Raw genomic sequence first — 27408 nt, forward strand, 5'->3', positions numbered from 1 at the left:
TTATATATATAAATACACACACACACACACACATATATACACACACACACATACTGAAAGTATCCAAGAAATTTAAAGACACGAATACATTTTTAACATAACCAACATGTAGAACAGCCAAAGATCTGAACAGAAGTGTCCAACACAAGCCAATACAATTATCACTGAGAGATGGAAACTGCTTCCCACGTCCAGCTGCTGCAGCAGGTACACGTGCTCGGCCAGCACCGAGGGCAGGCACGGCTCAGCAGCCCGAGCCCATCCAAGAGCCAGCCGGCACGGCACGGGCAGAGGCACAGGCAGTTCACCTGCTCCCCTCCATCTTCCCGGCTGCCTGCTCCCACCTCTTTTTGTGCACTGGTGCCAGCACTTATCCAGGCTGGGGAAGTTCAGCCACCAGAAACATAACCCTACCAAAAAAAAAAAAAAGCGACAAAGCAGCTCTCTCCCAATTTCACTCATTCTTTCGTTTTACTGTAGGTCAGATATACCAGAGCTCAGACAAAGGTGCAAATGTATGGGCAGGAGGGAGAGCACAACTGCCTTTTCAGAAGCAAGTAGCCACTAGATCACGTAAATTTTATCACATAACCCTTAGCAGGAAGGGTTGGTGCAAACAGTTGGAAAAAATCCCTCTTCTTTAAAAAACATGAACCAAGATTTAAAATAATATGCCCTAATTAAAAAATAGGCCGCAGGGCCTTCGCTGCGCAACATCACAACAGGATATGCACTGCTTGTGCTATTTAAAAGATTAAAAGTAAATTTAGAAGTATTTGATAAAGAACAAAGAGAGGGTGGAGAGAAGCACATGGTTACTAGGCCCTTAAATAAGTACGAGCAGTGCAGCTGTGCAGCACCCCAGCTGCACAGTTCCCAACGCTTTTCCTCCCCAAGTTGGGGGCGCGCAGCCTGTTGTCAGGCTCCCCGAGCACTTCGTTCCCTCTGCCAAGTAATTAACCACCATCATCTACAAAACACAGGAAAACAAGTGGCTCCTTGGGAATGCTTACTGCACCAAAACAGAAGTATAAAGAACCCAAAGCTGGACCCTTCACAAGAATTCAAGTGCTTCCTGCTTTTGACCTGGTTGAGGGAAAAAAAAAAAAAAAAAAAAAAATGGCCACAAAAAGCCTGGTTTAAGTACATTACGGGCCTTCCTGTGAAATTACTCAAGAAGGACCATCCTTATCCAGTCGCTTCAAAACCTACTGTTACTACGCCAGTTTTTATGGGCTCTCTTGCTTATAAAAAACAAGAGAGAGACCACTATTTCATGCTGCTCATCAGCTTATAACCAGCCTTATGACAGTAAGTCAAATGCACGTTGCCCTGGAGTCAAAAGGAGGAAAAATACCCTAGCCCTAAATTGCCACAGATTACTCTTTGTGCTATTTACAGAATTCACTTCAGAATTACAGAGTTGCACATCAGTACATTCAACCCTTGAAGACTATACAAATTGACAGATCTTTACATTTCATGCTATAAACTGACTGAGATACACAAATTCGGAACAGTTTTATAAAGTCTTCTTCTCTCTTTTCCCAAAAACTATTTAAAATATACTCTTAAAAAAAAAAAAAGAAAAAATCTGCATGATGAATTTAAAATGTCATTTCATACAACCTCCTAATTTGGGGAACTGAAATAATTCTTGATGTTAGACTTGAATGGATATTTGCCACACTGTTCCAAGAAGCTGAACAGTCATGTGAACGTTTCAAAAGCTTCCCTATCTTTGAGCGTGTAAATGGATAGGAAATTCTTTTAAAAGGTCACAATGTAAAAATACATTAACATCACTAATATTTCATGAAGAAAAATAATTTTATAATAGCTCAACTCTTGTCCAATATCTGAAGGAGACTTTCAACATTTTCAACCTTTCATTTTGCAAACACTGTCCTTCCACTTTGAAAATGAAAATGTTTAAGGCTCTCTGGCAGAGAAAAAAGTCCACTCAAAATCAAAATGCAGTGACACAAGACAGTGAGACAGCCCTCCACCAAGAGGAAGCTTCATTCCCTCCTCCCCTCAGCACCCCTTTAGTTCCCATCACTCACTTCTTAGCAGCTCTAAAGCTTGCTGGATTTGTCTCTAGGCCAATGCTACCCTCGCACACAGCAGAAAACCATTTTTATCACAGTATTTTTCTGCTGTGTGAGTGAGCTGCATCGGCTTGCGGAAGAGATCAAAAGTCTGGGATAGTCCAAGGGAGGGCCCGGGCAGCCTTCTGGCAGCAGTTATCCATTAGATCATTTGAGCTCTTCATGGAACTACAGCCCAGTACAACGTTGCTGATTCCTGTGCAATATTTACTGCTGTTCTTAAAGCCTCTGTTTCTGGCAATAGAAGAAAGTATTTCAAAACATTCATAAAAAAGCTAACAGCTTTCATAATGGGGAGAAAAGTCTTCCAACACAGAGAGCAAATAAAAGCTGTGAAATTATTCTAAAACAAAACAAAACAAACAAAACAAACCCTACCATTTGTTTGAGGCAAGGTTTGGGAGTACTCTGATCCCTCTCCACCTGGTACAACCTAACTGAGGCGTATTTTCTTTGGTTTTTGGTTTGGGTTTTGGGTTTGTTTTTTTAAGTGAGCAGGTCCTGATTGTAAGAGCTTCTTTGCAAGCAAGCAGGAGCAGCTATAATATGTTGAATATTTTATGACAATCTAAGGCAAAGATTATATTTCCTCACTACCTACCCTTCCTGTCCTTCTCAAGGTCAAGTATCGCCCGTCAAACTGTAAGGCACACACAGGCACTAAATCTCCCAGCCCATAATATTAAGGGATTTAACCCTTTCTTTTACAACAAACATAAACCAGGAGGGGAGAAGTGAAAAACGAGCATGCCGTAAGTGCTTTGAATTTTGCTTAAAGACTCAACAACTTCTCTACGTCTACAAGCACTGGCCTAAGCTATTAGACTGTCTACCTCTGTCAGTATAGCACCTATCACTGAAAAGACTAAACTCTAATGGAAGACTCTTGAGTGCTGCAGTCATACAGCCAAGCGTACTGACAGTACGAATGAGAGCAACTAGCTCTCTGCTGACTTCTGGGCCACGGTATCATTGACACTTTTAAAACTGCATTGCTTGAAATCTGTTTCTCAGGGATGCTTTTTATCGGGAATCAAAAAAAAAATCTGTAAAGTTCCTGTTTTCAAAAATGAGTAAAGCTGCAGAAAAAGTACATGCTTCAAATGTTTTTCTTATTTGTTATGAGCCTTTGATACTCAAAAAACTGCTTTGCTCAGGTACCTGGACATAGTCTCAATTGCATGGCTGAACAACGAATAAACTGCCATGTGAATTTATATCTTTGTATAGGTACCCTATATCTGTTCCTTCAGATGCACAATTCCAGGCGACAATACTGAAGGGCATTCTTCCTATTTCTGACTATAAGCAGCCAGCACTTCGACAAGTGATAGGGAAAGCAGTAACTCGGAGTTTCTTTCAGCTCCTATTTAGGAGTGTCAAGGGATATCTGCCCACTCAATTTCAAACCTGCACAAACCGGAACTACTCGTTGCCATCTTTTCTATGCATACTGTCTCTATACTAGGGTCTCCTGATACCACTGTGAAAAGGTCACAGTGAGACATCTACATGCTACTCTGCAGGTAGACAGAAGCTCAGGGTTTTTTTTCCCTTTTAACCAGCCGTTTGCTAGATAGTCCACTATTGCACTAACTGCATTCATACAGCTTCTAACTGGAGCCTGAGCAAACTGACTGCCTGAAAAACACCTTAATAGTATAACCTATACCACCTTATGGCACCTACAAATACATTTGTATTTCATGTTTGATCTCTCAAAATCAGAGCTCACAGCTGCACAATACATGTTAGGTTCAGACTGCCACTGTTCTGCAAGTATGCACTGCAGGCCTCTGTGAACAGAAATAACCAAAAGGAAGCCAAAGGGCAAGAGGGAAGATGAGCTGTAATGTGGAAATAGTAGTTACAGCATCACACTGAGCTTCCTGAAAATCCATGAGGGCTTTATACATTTGTAGGAAGAAGAGATGCATTATAGATCCTAGAAAACAGCTTCAAAGAGCAAGATAGATGGAGGAAAGTTTCCTACATCCATATGTAGATTTTCTCAGGATACAGAAAAACGATACGTAAAGAGTTGGAAAAAGGGCGAGCATCCCATTCTACAGGCTGATTAACAAAATCTAGAAGAAGAGCAACTTCAAACTAGCTCATAAAATGGATAGGAAGACAACGGAACGATTTCAAAACAAGTATTCTTTCTACTCAGGAGAAAGTAGATGCCCACAAATACTAAAAACAGAAGAACTGGGTACACACACTTGCATGCATCTGCTCCAAGATTCTCTGGCAGATTTCTCAAACTCACTCATACAATAAGTCCCTTTACTCTATTTAGTCTCAGTGGGCTTCCCAAGAAGAGACAAGCCTTCTGAACCCAAACCTTTCTCCAGCCCTATGGAAAAAATGTAATTCAAAATATTTATTTTCTTATATTAAGCTGTTAGGGCCAGGTAAGCCTTTTAATTTAACTTACTTTAAGTTGAGCTTCTCTCAAAACTGAAAAACACAGTCACTCATCAGTAAAGTAGTATTTTCAGCAGTATTTCTAAAAATTAAGTTAGAAACACACTTGCAATGCCAAAAATACAAACCTTTCAACGAATAGAAGAAAAGTAAGAAGACACTCCTTTATTGTGAAAGACAGTTCTGTACCTTAAAGGTAGTATAAGCTCAAGCTAAATGGATTATTACAAGACTATGAAAGAAAAGCTCAGCAGAAGTCAGTAATATACATCTATTTCCTAAAACAGTAAGAGATACAGTTCTCAGAGCCAGGGCTGATTTATAGAACTGTAATACAGAAACCCTGCAGCTATAAACCGAGCTCTATGAACATGGCAAATAAGCCAGAAATAGAAAACACTTAAAAATATCACAAAATTGATTTGCTTTAGAAACTCTTGAGCTGGTGAAAGCAGCAGCAAACCGAGCCAAAACTAGCACAGTTCTTTGTGTGGTAGATTTATTAGGCAAGCAGTTCAAGAAACTGCAAGCTAATTTACTTAGAACAGGAGCGAAGAGACACCACAACATTCCTACTCTATGACATCAGGAAGCAGCTGAATTTTTCATATGTTTATTTGCTTCAAGGCACTGCACTATGAAGTTTAACTCTGTGCATCTCTGGACACAAATACCCCCAAGTCTTAAAGAGATTAAGATTTAACAGAAGCATCCTATTCGATCTTACCTGGTCCAGAAGACATTTTTAAATATATCCCACCGCACGAGGAATCGATTTCACAACGGTAATAACCCCATGACAGACTCGCATATATCCTATTTACAAGATCTATAAACTGCCAGAAACGACTCCTCACCAGATGTGCAATATATGCCGAGAGTTTACATGCTGGGTCTTTCAATTATAATATCTCCTCCTCTTTGAAGGCTAGCCTGTTTAGAGAGGAAAAATGTAAGCACGCAAACCAATCAGCTTGGAGAGAGGAGTAAAGTCTGTTCACTATTAAAGAGGAAAAACAAAGAAATCAGCTTACGTAACCTACAAACTGCTGGAGAGAGGAGGAGGAGGAGGAGGAGGAGGAGGAGGAGGAGTGAATATCGTAAATTGTTTTGTCTAATGCCTTAGCTACTCTGAAAGTTTTGTCACTACTGATTGCATCGCTCTTTGGAAATAAAGCAGTATCAAGGTTAAATGACAGATTAGTCCATTTCTCTCGTTGCTACTTAGTTCTCCATTTATATTACATGATGCTCATTTCTAATAATCTTTTTCATTGTAAAATGTGTATTTAAAGTTCTTAGAATGAAGGAAACATGATAGGAGGATACCAGAGCAGTGACTGAAAAAGACTACATTAAGAAATTGTCCTGAAAATACTAGCTTATCTGGCACAGAATTCACATTAAATTCATTTGAAACATTTTAATTTCATTTTAAAATAGCACAAGTTAGATATTGCGCTCAAAGGCAGAATACAAAGACATTAATCAGAGCAAATTCTGAACTGTGAAAAGGTAGATTTAAAAAAAGTGAAAGGCATAACTGAAAAGAGAAGTTACTGCAAGTATGATTTTTTTCTATTCACGTGTGAACACTCAAAGATCCCGCTGCTACATACGTTTATGTCAACAGGAGAAAGCAGGATTTGAATCAGCCCTGTCAATTTGGATGATATGAATCAGAACACAACAGGCAGCTTTTAATTCACTGCAGCTGAAGTCATCTTCAACCACTGTTCCAAACCACATCTCTCTACAGCCCCTTCCACCCAGGACCGAACTCGTAAACCTCACGTCCAAGGCTATGCACAAGTATGCCTCTGCCTGACTGCTTTGAAGGACAAGTACCAAGGGTTACAAGGAATTGCAAAACAATCCATTGTTATGAATATTTGTTTACAATTTTTCACTGAGGAGACAGCTCTCTGGAATAGGGCCGCTAATTATTTCCTTTCTATTACAGATGTTGAACAAAGGGGTTTTTGCCAAAAACAGTAAAAACAACTATTATCCTCCTGTTATTTTAAAAATTTGGTGCATGTTTCTTCTTGAGATGAACAGATGCAAGTTCCATACATACGGATTTGAAATCTAAACGGAACCCACTTTTAGCATTTACGACCCAGATTTGTGTTTGTTGTTTTTGCTTTAGGTTTTTATTTTTACACTGCTACCACAGGAGGTTGCAATTCCCCATCCTTAATACTCTTAGCAAGTAACCTCCCTCTTCTTAAAGGCACATACAAACCCCATTCACCCAGATGATCAACACTGGCAATTAAGACAAAAAGTAACAGTAATTGAGTAAATGACTCGATTGAGTATATTTTATAGCCAGACTAAGAGAGCTCCAATACACAGGTCACATTTCCATTTTGAAGTTCATCTCCAAGAATTCAAAGATTGCCTCTCACTTGGGCTTCTAGACCAAGGAGATCCACAGCAGAACACCTTCGCTCTCCTAAGAAGCCTCTGCAGCGAAGACAAATTTTCTTCTCAGTTTCCCTTTTTTCAGACAAACTGCTTTCCCAGCAGTCTGCTTTGTCCACCTGCCAGTGAAATTTTGTTAGTCTTCGTTCAGTCTGATGCACTACTACTCACAATCCAGAAAAAAAAAAAATATAGCTTCAGTTTTCTAAGTCCTGGTCACCCCTCTACACAGACAGAGGAGGGGAAAAAAAGTACCCCCTAAAATAAACTGAGTTCCTTGCCGCATGCCCTCTCCAAAGTCCATACATAAGAAATGGGGAGGAAGGGAGATGAAATGATCTGTTTTTTCATCCTAAAGAACCAAATAAGCTCGACTCAACCCCAAAACTGCACCACTAACCTTTACTATACCATATGCCGCCTTTAGGAGCGGACAGCATCGTGAGCTGGAAGACGGACAGCTGCCATCCCACACTGCCAGGAGCTTTCCAGGCAATCTCACATGGGATCCTGAGCCAAGGCAGAGCACAGACACCTGAGCTGCATGCGAGCAAGCCAATATACCTGCACAGCAGCATGGTGCTGGGTCAGATCAGAGTAACAGTATAGTCCTACTAGCACAGCTTCACACCCATACAGCAATTACTTTGTTGACAGCTGCAGACACATTATTACTCTCACCGTATACCACTATCATATCTGAACAAGACAGGAACTTAAAGGCTCACACAGAGTTCACGCAGACGATGCAAGTTATAGGAAGCACATGACAGATTTTACATTCAGATGGGATCAGCAATAAAGTTTTCAATTTTCCGATGAGCATCGCAGTAGGCTACTGAAATGTAGCAGAAATGGCTGCAAAATTTAAAAAAAAAATCAATTCAGATAAGCAGTCATGTAAATACTAGCTACCAACCATCACAAGTGGAGAGAGGATAAAGGGTCACACAAACCGAAGTAGAGAATGGGGTTGGGGGAAGGAAATGAAAACAACCTACCCAGTCTCCCTTTTTGGGAAACATACATAACAAACTGTTGCAAACACTGTTAACATGGTATGTGTGGGATGGATGACACTTGAGCTATGGGAGCACTGCTCTCCTCAGTCAATGACATTCATGACAGGCAAGAGGAAGAGAACAAGCCACAAATCAGCGCTCTGGCCGGCCCCTACATACCCATGTTTTCCTACTTCTCAGGCACTGCCATAACCTGCAACAGCACATGGAGAGCAACCTTGGCTCCTGTGCTGCTCAAGGTAAGAAATTCCAGGGAATTTTGCAAACATGAAGGAAACTGGGAATTTCATTTCACTTTCAAAAGCACCAACATTAAAACAGGTACAAAGAAGCTCCCAAATCCCAACTGTGAAATACATATTTAACTCCTTTTCAAAAAAAGGTAAAAAACATTAATTCTTTATCTCTATTTGATTAGCTAGCAGATAAGGGGATTTGGGGGAGATTAGAAAAGATACAATGGGGGACATCCCATTAACCTATTCCCCTGGTCACACGTGAGTTTTATATCCAGCTTTGCTTACTCTGAGTAAAAACACAAACAGTACACAAAACAAACTGCACAACAATGCTATATTGTCAAATATTAGTTCTATCCTAATTGGCAGCTATTTGTCTTACCTGCCATTACAACATACCTGCAAACTTTAAAGAAAAGTTGATTAAAGAATAAAATTACTTTTATTAAACTTCTCTACAAGCAGATAAATAGATATAGAGAGTAAGTATTTAAAATAAAATCTTCTTATTCATGGGCAATTAATATCACGCTATTGAGCAATGTACCATTGCTGGTACATAGGATGAACAAAATGACTGTTCAAACTAAAAGCAGCACGTTCTTGGTCCAGAGACATGCATAATAGACTAGTTAAATTCTACGAAACTAATTCACCCCAAATTGAAGTTATTGGTTCATTGTATAACTCCATTATTCCAGTAATTAAGAGTTTACACAAGCGTGTCACAATAAATATACAGCACTTACTCTGCTTTCCACCTCCAAGCACTCTTCAAACTAAATTTCACGAGGCCTCTCTCTATTTTCCCCATTTTGCAGACAAGGAAACACAAATTATTTACTTGAATCTTTTGCATGTTCTTATCCCTGATGAAGCTGGAGTTGAGAAGCAGGTCACGTGACTATGAGTGCTGTTATGAAATCTAAAAAATTGAACAAAGTATTCAAGAGCTACTTGGACAATTTTCTATACTGACATACACACCCTCATGTGACAGTGAATCACAAACTGACATTCAGTATGTCTGTCTTCAACTGGCCTGTTTATTGCAGGCTACTTTGAAAGAAAGCGTAGCACAGAGTGCTTGAATAGGTTTGTTTTTTATCAGGACACGATATGAAGTTTCTGCAACACAGTGACAGTGAAACAGTGATTTTTGTGCCATCCAAAGGCTTGGTAACCCCAAATGTCACTCCGGCAGATGGAACGCAGCAGGAGCACTTACGAACTTCAACATGTCACTGCTCTGCATTGAAAGTATTCCCCCCTGCCCCCTTTTCCCCCCAGTGACAGACGTTTAAGCAGCTCTATTAGTCCAAAACAGGCAAAAAGCAACAACTAAAAGTCACCTTTCACAGGGCTCCTATAAGGTAAGTGCGGCTGGCTCACACTGCTGTCTAACCCCTCTGTCTTTTCCTTTACACCCCAGTACTTCAAAAACACAGTAGTTTGGTCCTGGGCAGAAATGAAAAGATGCTTTGTCCCTATGCCCAAATAGCTTTCAAGGTGCTGTTACAAGCCTTCCTCAGAAGCCCCATACTAGTGTGCAGAGGGGTTCAGTTTGGCTCCCAACTGTTCTTGGAGTAATGGGATTAATTAGTGAGACACCACACACCCTTGTCCCACTCCAACCCCCTGTTAGCCCCTGTTCTGTAGGACCTTTTGCATCCGGTCCTTTTCTTGATTTTGGGATAGTCTAAAATCAGTAACAAGTGATTTTCTGCAGAAGGCTGAATATGACCCGTATCTTAAAAAAACAACTACCACCACTAAATATTTTTCACTGTAGTTTTGAACAAGACACTTCCACAAAAAGGCAAAATAAAATCTGCAAATCCCCCTGGGGAAGGCAGCCAGGCGTGCACAGACACACACCAAAGGACACCTTCGGCACTGCAAATAGGCAGAAGCATACTCTGGCCTAGATCAAAATTTGGGAGAACACCGCACTGCCCCAGGCCTGCTGAACAAAGAGGCTTTGCTGTTACCGTCCCTCCTGCTTGCATCTTCTGGCTGAATTAAAGCGGTGACTTATCTTCTATTTGGTTTTAGAGCGCTGCTGAGAATACTGAGGCCTCAGTTATGTGTAAGAGCCCAAGCAAGTCTTATTGATGGTACTTTGTGGTTTCTTTGATTGTAAAGGAAGAGGAAAGGCTGAGAGAGCTAGGTCTGGAGAAGAGAAGACTGAGGGGGGATCTGATCAATGTGTATAAGTGTCTGAAGGGAGGGTGTCAAGAGGATGGGGCCAGACTCTTCTCATTGGTGCCCAGCGATAAGACAAGAGGCAACGGGCAGAAACTGAAACACAGGCAGTTCCATCTGAACATGAGGGAAAACTTCTTTCCTGTGAAGGTGACAGAGCACTGGCACAGGTTGCCCAGAGAGGTTGTGGCATCTCCATCTTTGGAGATATTTGAAAGCCACCTGGACACGATCCTGTGCAGTGTGCTCTCGGTGACCCAGCTTGAGCAGGGGGCATTGGACTAGATGATCTTTAAAGGTCCCTTCCAAACTCAACCATTCTGTGATTCTGTGAAACAGAGGACATGATGGAGGCTTCCTGCCTTCGATCACCAAACACAGAGAGTAAAACTGCAGAGCCTAAATATGGCAACAAAGCAAATGGCTGAAGAAAAAAAATAGCAGCCAACCACCAAGGACTACAAATGAAGAAAACCACATGAGTAGTTAGTAGTTTCCCTTTCCCCCAAGAAAGGGAAGGAGATGACACCACCAAGGATGTTAATGTTACAGTTGCATGTCAGTTTAATGCCTCCACTACAAAAATGCATCAGATCTCACTTCCATCCTTTTCCCCTTCCAGCTACAGTCATAGTCTCCCTTACAAAAACGTCCAGCCCATGATAATAAGCTAATGCAAGCTGCTGGCCCAGCAGGAGCCCTCCCCCGCCCCCCCCCAGGCAAAGTCAACAGTTTTCTTCTGGGCTAGCAAGTTGTGCCAGTGTTTTGTACAATGCAACAAGTTCCAGGTGCGTTCCAGGTGGGCACAGGAGGGCTGCGCAGCTCAGAGCACAATCACCCTTCCCCAGTGCCAGACCATCACATCAACTCGGCTCTGACACCACATCCAGGGACGGCAACGAGGCACACCCCGACGACAGCAGAGGTTAATGATGATCGACCAGGATAGCTGCAAAGCGCTGGCAAGGGTACCCTTGCACGGGTACATAAAGGATGACAGTCACGCTTTGTTGCCCAATATCCTAAAGAGAAGTAAGGCGTGAGAATCGGCGGCGGCGTGCAGCTCAACAGGACAGTCTGGCCAAGCTGCTGGCTGGCTGCCAAAGCAGGAACACCCTGCTCCTCCCTCCTTGTCTTGAGTCTTGTCTAGCAGTGCAGCAAGCCAGTTCCGCTCACTAACCTGCCAGAAACATACCCATTTTCTTTTAGATTATTCTGTTAATCTAGCAAGCTGAACTGACCCATGAGCTCAGACCAGGATCAGTGTCAGTAGAGGGAGAAAGGGGGAGAGAAGGATCCTTTCCAATAGGAAAATGAGTTATTGGCTGTCTCATTAAGCTCCATCCTTCAAGCTTTGCCACACTGGCAGGTAAGAGAAGAAAGAAGAAGCAGTGGTACAACAACTCAAGATACAACAACCAGACAGAATAACAAGAGGGGGAAAAAAAAGGTTTAGGAATGGGAATTCAGGTACTAGTACAACAATAAAAGGCAGGGTTACAATAGAGTCTTAAAAAGAAGGGTTACTTGTCCCCATCAAGGTGAAAAACACAGGAGAGATCCCAGATCTGGAGCCCAAACAGAAACAAGTTTGTTATAAGGACATTTCCCTCTCAGTTCTGAAATCAAGAGCTTTTCCTTCAGTCCCTCCCCCAGCTCTCCTGGTTTACATGCAAGGATTTAAGACAAGCAGTCTCCAGGCAGGTGTGATGTACAATTACTGTGCCATAATTACAAAGCAAATAGCAGTATTTTTGCATCATGTTTTTTTCGTTTGTTTCTTTCCAGCTCAGCTGTTAAAGACTGCGTCGAGTGCCCTAAAGAAAAAAACCACACTGGCGGTGCAAAAACCCAAAGTGTATGTAATGAAAGATCTCTGGGGAAAAGTCTGCCTTCTTGTCCTGGGTTTGTACAGCACTCGTCACTGTAGAATCTCGGTCTGTAATTTGGTCCAACCATTATAGCAATATAAGCAAATTAAAAAACCCTCCAAACAAATAAATCAGTGGTCATAGTTCTATAAAATCAAAGAACTATACCACACACCTACGAGTGCCAAGTCACTAACATCTAAACTATTAGCATCTACACAAGAGGGGCACTTGCAATTAGAACTAAATGACTTAGTCTAAATTTATGAAGCTTTTTTTGTAGCTTAAACTATTTCCAATGCTCTAAAAAAATATACCCAGGAGCCTGTAGTTCATTTGTTAACTAATCTTCTCTAACAATGAAAGACCAGAAATTGTTTAAGGATTTTTATTTTTAATGTGGGATGTGGTCACAGGCTTTGCCTTTATCAGCCTGGGCCTGACTTGCCAATTTCCCCTGCTAAAAAAAAGTTTTAACAGTTCAACATTTCTTATGCTTCCCCTTCTTTTTTTTTTTTTTAAAGTCATATTTTTCTAGTGTTCACAGAATTGAGAGAAAAGCTTCACGCTGTCATGATTTACCAAAAGGGAAATTACTATTTATAGTGCTGTCCATTCTATCGCACTAACACACATTTAGCAAATAAATCCACAGAGAAGACCCCATGACCCAGCAGCTCTGCCTCATCTCATGTTGTCTTTACCGCTTTCTCCCCCGCATTCCTTCCCCCTCAAGACAGCTGCTTCTTCAGGCTGCCCTCCTGCCTCCTCCACAGCTGCTGCCTCCTCCCAGGCAGCAGTATTGCCATATTACAGTATTACCAACAGCGATGCTCCCACTTGACACTGCGCTCTCCTGCCAACCAGGATATAAGACTAAACTAATAAAGCCCAGTGGAGTTGGGCCAGTAGAGCAGCCCTGGTCCTTCCCAGTTGGGAACAAGGTTCCAGCTGCCACCACAAAAGGATCTACACATTTTAAAGAAGGGTGGGGAAAAAAATGAAGAAATAGAAGATCAGAAGATAAAAGAAAAAACAAAACAGAGAGGAAAAAAAGGAAAGCTATGACCTCCTCTAATAGTGTTGTGCCACCCATCTTTATTCACCTTCACAGACTAAAAATATTGCTCATGTAACTTCTTCACAAAACAGCTGAAGAATACAGACTGCCACTTCCCAGTTAATTTAGCTTTTGGTCATCAAAAAGAATTAGGATTTTTCTTAAATTTAGCAGTTTAGCAAATGACTGCACCCACAACTTAAAAATTACCAGTACCATGCTAGAAATCAAAGACAACACAAAGACTCTAGAGTAAAATAGGTCAAAAAATAGTGACCATGATTTTGCTTCCATATACAAATATTAATGAAAAAGCAAGTTTGTGCAGTGACAGATATTAAAAATAAGGTGCAAATTATTCTTGCTTTGAGTTAATAAAAAAAAATAGCATGAAAGAAGAAACACTAATGGGACACCTCAGTACATTTCCAGAGTACAGTTCCAGAGCACACCAACTATTGAGCAGGGTTAGAAAAATGACCATCCAATCAAATATTCTGCAAAGAACCAGAAGCAAATGCTTAGATAACGTACAGTAGAAGGCAGCAAATACATGATCATCCTTCCCTCAGTCCCATAGCTTCCAGCATCAGTTATTTAGGGACCACCTGAGTCACCAAATACATTTGTATCACTGTGTCTAGCAGCTGCTGACATATTCTCCATGAATTTGTTTAATCTCTTCCTGAATCCCAATTATATTTCTAGCACATAATATGTGACAACATAAGCATTTTCTAAACCAATTCTACCTGAACTCTGATTGTATGCTTTCTGGGGAAGAGAAACTTGATGGCGCAATGCTGTTGCCCTTCCCCTTCAACCTTTCTCCACTCTCCCCATCACTTTATAAGGAGGGCCAACGCAGTCCAGTGTTTCCAAGCTAGTCAGCACACTGGGACCTTCTTTACAGAGTCTTTTAGCCCCTGCCAGTAATAGGCAGCACTGCTTTTTCTCCAGTCCACCTAACCTTGCTAAACTCAAGGGTCTAGAGAAAAATGATCAAAAGGAACTCCCCAGGTCAAATCCTTTCAGAAAGGGAAGGATAATACAGAGAGTGCTAACAAATAACAGAATTTTTAGAAGCATATTTCAGTTCCTGGTGCAATGAAGGTGCAAGACCAGAGAGTTGTGACTGTTTACTTTTACACAGTAAAGTTACACTGATGGTTAAAAACAGCCTTCACAGAGACCACAGCAGCACGAATGAAATGATAATTTCCTTTAAATTACTGCTATCCACACCCCAGCCCTCATCAGCCAGCCAGTAATAGTTTTTCGTCATTTATTTTAACACGAAAGTGATCAATAAACTTTTGCCTACCGTTATTTTACGGCTATTTATGAACTCTGAAAACTCAGAATCAGAAGAGGTACCAGCTAGAAAACACATGCATGCAGTTAAATTTCACTGTTGTCTGTCTTACGGAAAAGGTTTTTAAAATTCCATTTGATTTTGAGACAAGCTGGACTAAAGCAGTTTCAGTGACCTACAAAGAAAAGAATTTTAATACACTGAAACATGATGAATAAACTGTACTTTAGTCCATAGGTAAAAAATGTTGCATTGAGCAGCTTTTCCTTTTCATAAGGACTATGTCCTGTGCATTTTTTTTGTGTTATTCAGTATTGGTTCCTGGCTGCTTAGTTCCAACATTAAAATTTGCACTGAAAGAGCTCTAAAATGCAGTAATATCACATTTCTGTTAGCTTCATGGATGATTCACACAAGCAGAGGTCATTAAATAGAAGACACATATACACCCAAAAATCTCAGCTACCAATGGGAGTTTTATTCTTGTTTTAAATAGCAAGGCAGAAGCATTCTATGTTTTTCAGAATTTTCCAACAGGAAAATTTTGGAACATTCTCAATCATGCCAAAATAACACCAACAATAAGACAAGTCTGGAAAAATCTAAGTCCATTATCTAGAAGGACTAGATTTTATACTTGATAAAAGCAGCATTATAGACACACATACAAAAATCAAAACTCAAGTAATCATCCTGCTTTGCCAGAAGCCAGGCCATAGTTTGCAGAACAAGCAGGTAAATGGGGAAAAATTGGTGTGCAAGGGGTTTTAACTATAGTGTCCTGGATCAGGTTTTCAAAAAAGATGATTTATGAAAAGCAACAAATGCTAATGAACAACAGAGCAGTGCAGTATTGCCAACTTCATTAATGAGTGCAGACAATGCTCACACTGCTAAATGTGAATACTTCACCCTTATTAGAATTTAACTGTTGGGTTTCAATTCTTAGATAAAGCTCCACTACAAAGTCTTCTATTTCATATTGACTTGGTAGCTATCTTTATCTGTAAGAGCTTGTTTGTAGCAGCTTCCACAGTTAAAAACTGAGTCACACAGAAATCTTGACAGGCCAAAGGACAAAAAGACCTGCCAGCTGCCTTACAGTGGGTGTCTAAGTCATAACAGCAAAATATGGCTCGAGCATGAGTAAGAGTTACTGAAGAGAACTGACATAAAAAAAATACTCATGGAAAATACTCATGGAAACTGATTTGGCACCTATAGCTGCCAGAGGACTATTAGAGCTGTAAAGAAAAGTGGCACAGGATCTTTAAAAGAGGAAAAAGGTAACCTCATCTAACCTGTGAACCCTTCTGATATTTTAGCTGCCTTAACAACAGCTACACAATTGTTCACCATGTTGAATGCAGGTAAGAACAGCATCAAAATGTTTCTTCCAGGTAATATATCTGTCTCAGTCTCAATGTAATTGCTGCAAGCATGAGATAGGAGGCCTTCACCAACTATGTTTAATCATAGAGAAGAGTGCTTTCACTCATCTTCCGTAGCACCAGTGACTTCTTTAAGATGACAAAGACAAAAACACTAACTCATCTGTAGGGGATGGGACAGAAGCACAAAAGAGATGGAGGGACTGAGGAGTAAACACTGGGAAGGAAAAATTCAAGTTAGAAGTTCAAGTCTTGCTCTGCAGGAATACCTCATTACAGAATCAACTTGTTCTTTGAAGGAATATTAGAAGGTCTTGAACCTATTTGCTTTACTACTCAAACAGCAGTGGAGATCAACAGCACATCACACAACCTTAAGTATGCAAAACAAAAACCCTAACTATAGAAGAGACTGGAATTCAGGTCTTCTGAAGCCCCATCCCTAATTCAGATAGATTTTCTTTGTTGAAAAGATCTGCTCAGGCATTTTGTTTTCCATCTCAGCCACCAAATCTATAAAGTCCAAGTAGAGCAGATGATATTCAGAGCTACAACCATGACTCCTACTTATTTGGGCAGCTGAATATGGATTTTTTTAAAAAAAGTGTTATTACAAGTACAAATGGAACCGACAAGGTGGAATACTTTTACACCATGGTTAGCTGCATCTATATGAAGTCTTCGTGAAGGTGAGGGCTGCCTCCTAGAACGCCACAAAATCAAAGCACCAGTTCAAGCGCCAGTCACAAGCCAACAGATGTCAGTGAAAGCATAAACAACAACAACAAGCATAAAAAATTGCAGTAAAGGATTCTCAGAAGATCAATAGCTGGAAAAGCATTTACAGTTTAAGTACAAATTTCTTGCCTGAAAACACAGACATGTCCTGCAGAAAAGTTCCAAAAGAATTCCTTTATGGAAGTGGATGCCTAATATAAAGAACTAGTCCTTTCCTCCTGGTTATTAACTGGTAACGCACAAGATGGTAGCTTTAATCAAATCTGGAATGAAAAAAATTGTCTTGCACTTTACCACTCTCGTTAATAAAACTACTTGCCCTCTAGCAAAACATCCATGAAGTATGCATGTCCAATAATGGACACATTTACATTTGTGAACTAATTTCAATTATATTTCCTGCTGTGTGAGGAGTTAGAGTATTAATTATTCAAAAATATTAAGATAAATACCAAGACTTCACAGAAACAGTCTCAAGCCCCTCATTTTTTTACAATCCAGTATTGTGTCAGATAGATAAACCCCACTGATTAAAAAAAAAAAAACCACACATATAAAAATTTAGTTTGGGACCTCTAAAGGTTATCTACTTGAACCTCTTACTCAAAGCAGACCTAACTTCAAAGTTAGATCTGGATCTTGTCAAGTGTTAAATATCTCCACGGATGGAGATCTCCTAGCCTCTCCAGGCACCTCTTCCCATGCTGCACCAATTTTAGAGGGAAGAATTCATTTCCTTTTGTCCAAATGAAATTTTCCCAGTTGCAACTTGTTCCTGTTGCTTCTTGTCCTTCTTCTGTGCGACTCCGAGAAGACTCCAACTTTGTCTTCTTTACAGCCCCCAATAGATAATTGAAGATTGTGATTACATACCCCCTGTAGCCTTCTCTTCTCCAGGCTAAACAACCTCAGTTCTCAGTCTCTCTTTGAGGACACCATACGACCTGGCCCCTCAAACCACTGAAGTAACTCTCCCGGACTCTCTTCAGTTTAACAATAGACTTCGGCCAACTAGTCAATCAGCAGCAATACCCACAGAGAACTGTATATCGCAAACAGAAATATTCATAAGCAACTTACCTAAATGTGTCTCAAATATTTAACAATGACACTAATGAGACTGTGAATTTCTTTACTGAATTTATTTGTATTTTCAGTTCTCTTGTTACAAGTTTACCAGATCCAACCAAAAGACAAGAACTCAGTTGTTCATACCATATGGCACTTGATCAATAGGAAAGCAATCACCTCACAAACAGTATTTGCAGTGCAGGTGGTTTATAAAGGCATTTTTCAAACTTGATACAAACACATTAAGTAGCGTCCTTGGCCTGCAAACATACGCTTCCCTCCTTCCCAACAGTAGCGGGACCATGCAGTGAACACTTTGCACAGGTGCTGGCAAAAATCTGAAGAGCCTGCGCCTCAGGGCTTCTACTAGCCGTCTGTCAGGACTTGAGGACTTTCCTTCCCTCTGATCCAAAATTTGTCTGGTTTGGGTTCCCTCTCCTCTGAGGCATTGGAGACTGGCCATGGATACTGACTTCAGGTAAGCATCATCCTGCTATTGGAATTAACTTCTCCAGTGCCTGCTTAAATATCCTGCTAACAGCAAGCTCGTGACACAGGCAACAACTTCGGCCTCTCTTGCTCAGTTTCTGGAGCGCATTGTAGCACTGGCTTTTCGTCACTTACTACAGTTTAAAGTTTGTTTCCAATAGCCTGCAACAATCTGTGTTTCTCAGTGTGCCAAAAGAAAAGTACCCTGAACATCTAAATGAGACATAACTGTCTTTGCTGTGATGGAGGAGAAGGAAACTCAGTGACCAAACAGCTCCTTCCAGTCCTGAGTTCCACATTCCCAAATACACTCAAGTTCTTGCATTACTCAGATATTCACAATGAAGAAAACAATTGCCATGTCTCTACCAGTCCAAGCAGTACTCCTACTCTTAAATTACCAGCTAATTATTGTGTACAATAAGAGCAACTGGAGGAAATGAAAAACTTCTTAAAAATAACTCCACTTTAAGATATTCTGTTGCGAGTTCCTCTAAGTCATTTACCCCCACCCTATTCTTCTCCTAACTGAAGTCTGAACAATGATTTCCTTGGAGGAATGTTTTCTGAATTCATTTGCAGAACAGCTCTGAGTCTTCGGACTCCTCAGCTAGACATTGTAATAATGAAGGGCAAAAGTACTTCTCTACTGAACGTAACCTCCTCTGGAAATGACTAAAAAAACCTGTCATTAATCTTTATATTGCCACTTTCTCACATTTAATTATGCACAATCTCACTGTGCCGGTTTAATACGGTGATCTGCTTTAAAATACATTAAACAATTTCACGTTTTCTAAAATCTGGTACAGCAATTTCCAGCATCATTTTAAACAGTGTTAATGCCGGCAAAAAGTGTTAATGCCTGCATTTGTCCCCACCTATACAAAGCATAAAAGACACAAGCAATTTCACATTACCAAGGCCTTGCGAACAGTCCAACAGTAGCAGTGCCTGTGTCAGCAGGTTTATCCTCCCACATCCAGTGTCCCGAGGACTCCATTTTTTCATGTGAGTTGCAAGCAGAACAGTTTGTAAACAGGCAGCCGGACTTTCCAAAACAGTTAGCCACTCAGGGGAAACTGCAGATTTTAACCTCAAAACAGCCACGCGTCTCTAAGGAGACAGTACAGAAGCTGGGCTTGCTTTTGTTTTTATTTGGTATTTTTAATTCAAAATACATTAGTAGACTGCAGGCAAAAAGCGTATCTAAAACTTAGCACATTTATAAGCTCTGCAAGCTAGCAGCCAGAACACAATGTATAAATAAATCTAAGTCATGTCAAACAGCATTCCACAGTAATGTGTCAAATGAAAAGCAGAAAGACTTGTCTGTCTGAAGAAAACAATTGTGTTCATTTATATGGAAGCCAGTTTCCTATACATTAACTCAGAATTTTACCATTTAATGACAAGTTTCCCTGCAAGCTTGATAAGTACAGATATCACAAACAAGACCATAAAAAGCCCACTGTACACTAGGTTTTATTTCTAGACACTGTTTAGGTGGGAGTTCATTCAAAGCATCTCTTCTGGGAGATGAGGTACCCAAATTGATCTTACCTTCTTAAAAAAATAAAATAATTCCAAAAAAAAAAACAGCCAGTACAACCCACCACCTCTGCCGGCCTCCAGAAATAATATTCTAGAATAAATCTCCTTCATGAGATCATGTAGGAGATTACACTAACCCTCATTTGTCTGCATTAAGCATAAAGCTTGTGGCCACTTGTAATAATCTATCATAGATAAAAAATATCTTTAAAAAAATCATTACTTTCGAACAGACGTTTAACAGCCCCTCTGTTATATGGTAATGAAAAGTCTAACATGAATGGCAGATGTTCCAATGGATTAAGCAGTGTGTAGTCTTTAAATCCTGCATCTGTAAATCAAGACTGACCTAGTGACCCAAAGTAAAATTTAATAATAAATAAGTGCTTAGCAGTCACACATAGATCACTCAAAAAAAGCAGTAAAAATTGTTTATTCAAAGACTGTTTGGACATATAAATAGTGCTCATCAGGGGGACAAAAGAAGAGCTGGATAGTGCCAAATGTGGAGTCCCCTATTTATCCTTGAAACATGTTCAGCAGAGACAGTGGAAAAGAAAGCTTCCTAACACAATGCAACCTGCAGAAATCACCTCTGGAAGGAGGAGTACACAAGACATTACCTATATGTCAATATGATTGTTGCCTTGTGTCAAGACTTGCCAATGAGACAGTCACTCACACCCACAGTGACTGGGAATTCTGTAGTCAACAGCTACCTTACCTGGAACAAGTCAGAGAGCAGCAACACATCCCACATCAGCTACAGAACCACCTCGGTGTAGCCACCCTTCCCTTGCTATGGCCTTCAGTTAGGTTCAGGGCGGTATCTGAAGGGAGAATATCTGATTGTTTTCCACGGATAAAAGCCAATCTGTCTCCCGCACCTTAACAGCATGACTACAGACAAGCAGCTTGCATGTGTGAACAAGTCCACTGCAGTCCATTAAATACAAGCTCCACATAATTCACCCATTTCAACACCAACAGAATAATTACATTTTGGAGAAGGAAGGGGTTAAAAAAAATTATTTAATTACAAAGAGGATACAAGCTTCCATTAAGAATACTGGCCCAGTTGCACCAATGTGCGAGTGTGACACAACATCTGAAAGGACTTCAGGCATATACAGAGCGCTCCCACAGGCATAAGAAAAGCTCATATACCACTGACAGTTTAAGCACTCAAGGGAATAAAACCACCTCAACCCACATGCATGTTTTCGTTAGGCACTAAGACTTACAAAGCATCTTGTAGATTAAAAATTTATCATAGTCAAATATGTTGCAATAGTGACCTATTAACCACATTTGTGAACTTTCCTCCCAGACTCCTATGCACTGACATTTTAAGGGCATAAAAGCAGAAGGCAGACTGGTGAAATTAGGACTGAGATAGCTTTAATTAAAAGCCTCTAGTAGTGTCCTCCCCTATACTAAATAAAAATGGCAGTCCTGGCAAGCGAGATGCAGCATAAGAGCTTTATTTGAAAGGGAAAGCCCATACATGACTAAAAATACCTGCAGAAGTAACATTTTAGCTTACTATTTGGGGTACAACAGCGCTTTAAGAAATGAATTTTAGTGCCCCTCATTTAAGTCAGCTGTAACTTGAACCGCACACAAACATTCATCCTGCATTGGTAATGAATTTTTTTTTAAACAATCCTACCTCAAATAGCACAACAAAAATATCTTTTATAGGACATAAAAGCCTTGCAAGTATATAGTCCTAATTTTCTTCTTCCCTTTGAATAAAATCCTGCCATCAAAACAGTCACAATATTTGCAGAGCATCCTGAAAACTTGTGCAAAGTCTCTATACAATTAAGCTGTATCGGAGAATGATTCCAAAATCAGTGGGCGAGTTGGGAACAGGGGCAGACGGTGGGGAAAAAAGAGTGAAAAACCCGATACTGCATTCTCTCTACCATATATTGCTTTCTCTGAACAAACTGCATAAAAAAAACCTTATACACCTATTGTATCACTAGCTGTGTTTGAACATTATCCTCTCATCTCAGCTTTCATTCCAGTACGAAAAACAAACATGCATCACATCCAAAACCCACTCAGATAAAAAGCAATCAACATAAAAAGGCACGTAAATCAAACAGATTTGGCAGTGAACGGTATTTCACAGAGACAAGAGATTTGAATTGCTCCATTTGTGTCAGCTTGGCCAGTTATTGTTCTGACTTACTACTTTAATGCGCCCAAATTAAACTGCTTGAACTGAAACAAAATCTCTAAAATGCAATTTCCCCCCCGACTCTTAACAATAAGCATTATCACCGCAGCACTACCGTCTTTAAATCAACCACGAATACGCCGCCCCAATTAAAAATCATTCTGCAAGCATCACGCATTTTGTACTGACCTTACAAAAGCCGCGTTTGCTCCTCTTGGCTAGAAATCATTAATAGTTTGGGCGAAATCCTTTTATGTGCTCCTCCAGCCAGCTACTTCCAGCCTTCCATTACCACCCTCCATTGCAGACGCCTGCAGGCAGCACCCGCTCCCCGGCTTTCGCTGGCTCCCAACCCCGCCAGGATAATCACATTCCCGCGGGGAGCGAACAGATGGCAGGCTCCATGGTAACCAGTCCTCCCCAGCTACTGGCAGCACTGGGACGCTACTCGGGACCGGGCAACAAGCGCTCTTTGTGCTTCGGCCTCGCAAATCCTTGCTGCGGGGACAGGCAGCCCCTAGCACTCACTGGGCATGCCTAGCAGGTGCTTTGCCAGCGCCAGCAGGCAGAGCACCTTCACAAAAGCTCGCAGCCAGGTTTAACCTTGACGTTGCCTGCTCCGGTGTCACGGAGGGGAGAAAGAGGTTTAAAATACCCGGCTAAAATGGAGGTGAAGATATTAGGAATTTTCATTTACTCATACAAAATGAAAGGGTGCAAGGAAATTAGCTGAGCGCTTTTTTTCCCTGACAAAATGATTTTCTGAAGGCAGGCTTATCCCTCCTGCCCGGGCTTCGCTGCAGCACTCCTAGAACATTTGTTGCCCGTTCCCTGGCTCCTGTACCCTCAAACTGCCCTCCCCTGGAATACTATAATCTCCTAATCTAGGGTTTTAGTCAACAAGAACCTTGCAATTCTTTGCTTTTGCTCTTAGAGCTTGTTAGGCATATCTGTTCCTGCATCTGCTGAGACTACTGCTGAATCAGCAGGCAAGGAGTGCTGTTTCTCTCTGCCGTAGGCAGCAGCTGCCAGGGGGAGACGTGTTGGGAAACGCTTTTTCACCTGGATGCTGTGCCCGAACCCACAGCTCTCACCAGCCCAGATCCCATGTCGTGCTGCACCGTCGCTGCTGGAGCACACCAGCCCAGCCGAGCACAAAGTGAAATTCCCACAGGCATCAGCTGGAGATGAGAAGGAGGGGTGTTCAACCCCTATTGCTTATGGTCTCATTGGCAAAATAGCTTTGAAAGAATATATTCGGGATTTAAATGCTAATGAGACTAATGCACAGGTCTAATTCTCAAAATCTTTAAGGTTCTATCTACTAAATGGAGGGGTGGGGGGGAAGGGGCGGGGGGGGGAAATCACACAGCATAGTATTTCATATTGACACATTCAGCCTCTCTCCCTCTCCCTCTCACAACCATGTATCGTTCTTTCTAACAGTTTATCAAAAAATTGTGGGTAATTTTATTTAAAGTTGAGCCACATTTGGAGCTCAAGTTCCTACATGCTAACTCAGGTCTGAGGAAGTATGTTTTTGAGGGAGGGAAAACATTTTCCTTTCTCCCTTAATGACACCTTCAATGTCCTTGTAGCTGGTCCTGCGAGACAGCATCTGTTTCTGTAAAAGAATTAAAAACCCTGTAGTGGAACCCACCTACACAAAAACACCCATCTTTTCCCATGGGTGATTTGTGGGTGGAGTTCAATGACTTTCTTCCCTCCTGAATTTTCAGCTTCCCTTATCCTCACTACTTTAGCCAGTTAGTTTTGTTTCACAGTAAGCGCAGTTAAGTTTATCTTACATTGGTAAGAGAGATCTGTATTAAAATGATGGCCCCTAAGCACTGGGAGCCCCTTGGATCATCACTGACAGCACCCTAAGGCTTGAGGCACTCTGCACCTGTAAATTGTATGAGACAGCCCCTGCCACCGAGAGCTTGCCAGCTAAAGAGGATACGGACGTGGGAAAGGACGCAGCTTGCACGGGGCACTGGGGCACACCAGCGACAGAGGTGTGACAAAAACCCCGATCTTCTGGCTTCAACTCTATGGCATTTGGATCATCCTGCCTCACGCCGCTAACTTCAATCCCAGTGCTCACCAAGGAGCACTACCTTCCATGTTCTCCTAGCGTGTTTGTGCATACACAAAGTGCTGTACGAGCAATTTTTCATTTAGTTTCACATTCCTAGGAAAGAACAAAAAAAACCCTCAAAATATTTTCTTTCTCCAAATAAGTGATCTTTACATCACTGAGAATTTCTTAAACAACCACACACACCGAACTTAACCATCCATCAACAATAAAGGTAAAATAATGTAAGGAGGGAAGCCCATTTCCTATTCAACTTGCCAGATGTTTATAATAATAATAATTAAAAAAATACTGTTCAGCATTTAAGCATTATGAAAGATACACAAATAGCATTTTCTGTCTCTTAAAGATAAAGACCACGGCAAGAAGTGAGTTTTATATATAACTTATATATTTATGCATTTCTGGAACAAACTGCCTGTAGCAATTATAATTTTTGGTAAATAAACTGACTTCAAAATTACAGGGATTCAAGTTCAGTTTTAGTCTTCTTTCATGAAAGAGACCACCTACAGAGGAATTTTCTAGATTTACGTTAATTCTAGCTTTTTATACAAAGATGCACTTTAATGAAATATTATAAATCATTTTGGCACCAGAAAACCTGTTCCAAACACTGATAAAAATCCTTAGACTTGTTTTTCTACATATACTAGTTGTGCTCATAACAGAAAGACTGCTAGCAGAATAAAGGGCAATGGCAGTTAGCATTCATTTCAACCTCTTACTCGGCGTAATTTCCTTAATTTTCAAGTCTGATTTTACATACATTTTTTACATATATACATACATGCATATACTTTTTAATAAACTACATGCAGCACCCATTACACAAAATGGGAACAGGATGCACTACAAATTTTGGCAGAAATAATAGATAAGTCGCATGGAGCAATACTATAATAAAGAATCCTATGTAATGTTAGACACAAATGTTTTATTAGAACTACTTGAAGGGGAGAAGTAAAACAGTGCTTTTGAAGAGGGATGCTAAAGGGAAAGAAAACTTAACCATTTCCCCCTTATTCTTTGGCCCAATCTGACCCAGATGGGAATGTAGTAATAAAGTGGTTTTAGTTGGAAGGTATTAACGAAAAATAAACAACACATTGACATCTTGTCTCCTGACTTGATTCCCTTGTAAGTGTAAAGGGATTGTCTTTTTTTAAATGATGACACTATATACTGCAGCTTTTACTAGTCTCAACTACTACGTGATAAGCTAAGACTTTGGCATTTTACTCAAGTTTATGGATACTCTCAAACTGGACTTCAGAGTATGACTTTTAAATTAATCTTTTTAGTGGTGACTCTTTAAAATCTATTCATCCAAAAGCAGTCACATCAGTTTAGAATAATCTATATTATTAGTCTGTGAAAAATAAAAAGGGAAGTTAGTCTCCATTTTCTGTGCAAGATTTAAAAGCTTCATTTACAAAGGTAGTGACAGAATCTAACAGAACCAGCAACAAGCCTCACATATGCAAGGTTTTGAACTTTTGCCAGTTTCTCATATCTGTTTTTATAGTTTTCCTAGAACAGCCTAGTAATTCCTGAAAGTTATATCAAGTATATGTTACTGTCAGAGATATAGCAATAAAATATACCATTGATTTGTTCTATTATGATATCATCTTTGTTTCTCTAAAGGTCTAAAGGAAGAGCATCATTAACTCTTCAACATGAACCTATGCTTTTAGTTAAAGTTTCTAATCAGGTGTAAAAGCTGTACTTCTCACTAACATGTGTATCACTGGACCCCCCTCCTCCCCCCCCCAAAAAACCCCCCATAAAAAAAAAAAAACAACAAAAAAAAGATACCATAACATGACATATGACTTTACAAGACATAAGGATACCTTAAATTCGGATGCTTGTTTCAAAAGGGGATGAATATTTCTTCAGAGCTTCAGAAACAAGGTGAAACTATAATTGACTATCAGTAACAGTTTCAATATAATGTGTGTGACAGTTTCAGTATAATATGTGCGTATTTCTCTTAACTTGACATCGACTGGTAATGAGGAAGTTCACTTCAAGGGAAACAGGATGTCTAATTTTTTAAGAGCATAAAAAATATTCTGTAGGCAACTGCAAGGGCTGAAACTCACCATATTTCCTCGTACTTGTCTAGAACATAAAAACTCCCAAGAACTTAAGTTCTCCATGATCACCATAGAGGGGTTAAGGCCTCCACATTCATCCTTAAAGATCCATTTGTATGATAGATGTGCTCTTCCAGTCCTATCCAATTTCCCAATTCCCAAATTAAAGGACACTGTACTTTGCAGAGGGAGAGCCATGAATTAAATTTGCAACCAGGAAGAACTTCCTCAGCAGCACCTCTGCCAGCATGAAGCAGGTGGACATGAGGGACACTTACATCTTGGAGATCTGCCCTCCTCTCACTTCCCACATGTTTTTACAGCCAGTGACTTTCAACTAGCCAACACTGGCTCAAAGGAGGACGCCTCCTTCACAAGAAACAAGACTGAGTTACTACTTCTTTCACACTATGCTCCTGTAGGCTGGGAGCATGTGCGTACTGGGTGTAGGAGAAGGGGCAGAGTAACTGTTTTATTGTTGTTCTTAAGGCCACTGTTTGATTAAACGATATGAATGTTATGAGCAAAAGCCCTTCCAAAGTCTGACTGCTTGTAAAAGCAGGATTCACAACATGAAGATGAGCTATCTCCTTCTCACCAGTTCAATGACACAGACACTCTCTCTTCTGTGCAGCAAATCTTTCTTCCAATGACTACAACAGCTGTCTGCGTGGATGTCCATTTTTGTTGTCCTTTATTGATAGTTGCCAAAGAAATATGGACAGATTTCATACTAAGGTGTCTTAGAGACCTACAAACATTTGGTAAGGAAGTCTGAAAGTTATTCTTCTTTCTTAGGCCGTCCTCCAGAATCACTTTCAAGTGGAATTAAATACCTTGCAGAAGAAGAAAAACAAGACTTCCACTGTTATGTCTCCAAAAAGAGTCATTTTCAAATTAGGAGCAGCACCAGCCCAATACCCTAAAACTTTTATTTCATAAACTGGAATTAGTTCAGTTTCCAAATAATTTCTTGCACCTCTCCTATTGAGCTATATCAGCAGTATCATGAAGTTAGTAATGCCTGTTCGGAGGAACAGTGCTTTCTGTTTAAAATCAACAGCAGAGCACATCTACAGAGTCGG

The 27408-nt window shown here is 40.5% G+C and overlaps 1 protein-coding gene across 13 annotated transcripts in view; it reads right to left on the reverse strand.

Moving 5' to 3' along the window:
* FGD4 (FYVE, RhoGEF and PH domain containing 4) overlaps window positions 1-27408 on the reverse strand; it is a 117952-nt gene that overhangs the window by 49285 nt on the left and 41259 nt on the right. Inside the window, exons 1-2 of one of the 13 annotated variants that reach the window (XM_068946355.1) lie at window positions 20651-20756; window positions 19293-19488 (exon numbers count right to left, since the gene is read on the reverse strand). The exons of 5 other annotated variants lie outside the window; for them this stretch is intronic. In XM_068946355.1, coding sequence (XP_068802456.1) covers window positions 19293-19488; window positions 20651-20686 — 232 coding nt within the window. In that variant the 5' untranslated portion in view covers window positions 20687-20756. Of the gene's footprint in view, window positions 1-2066; window positions 2312-5268; window positions 5553-8981; window positions 9001-19292; window positions 19489-20650; window positions 20757-22306; window positions 22654-26077; window positions 26213-27408 lie in introns of those variants that run through there. 7 more of the 13 variants (XM_068946399.1, XM_068946381.1, XM_068946423.1 and 4 more) reach the window with 7 other exon arrangements.

This window comes from Struthio camelus, chromosome 1, assembly GCF_040807025.1.
Source record: "Struthio camelus isolate bStrCam1 chromosome 1, bStrCam1.hap1, whole genome shotgun sequence".
Taxonomy (NCBI): domain Eukaryota; kingdom Metazoa; phylum Chordata; class Aves; order Struthioniformes; family Struthionidae; genus Struthio; species Struthio camelus.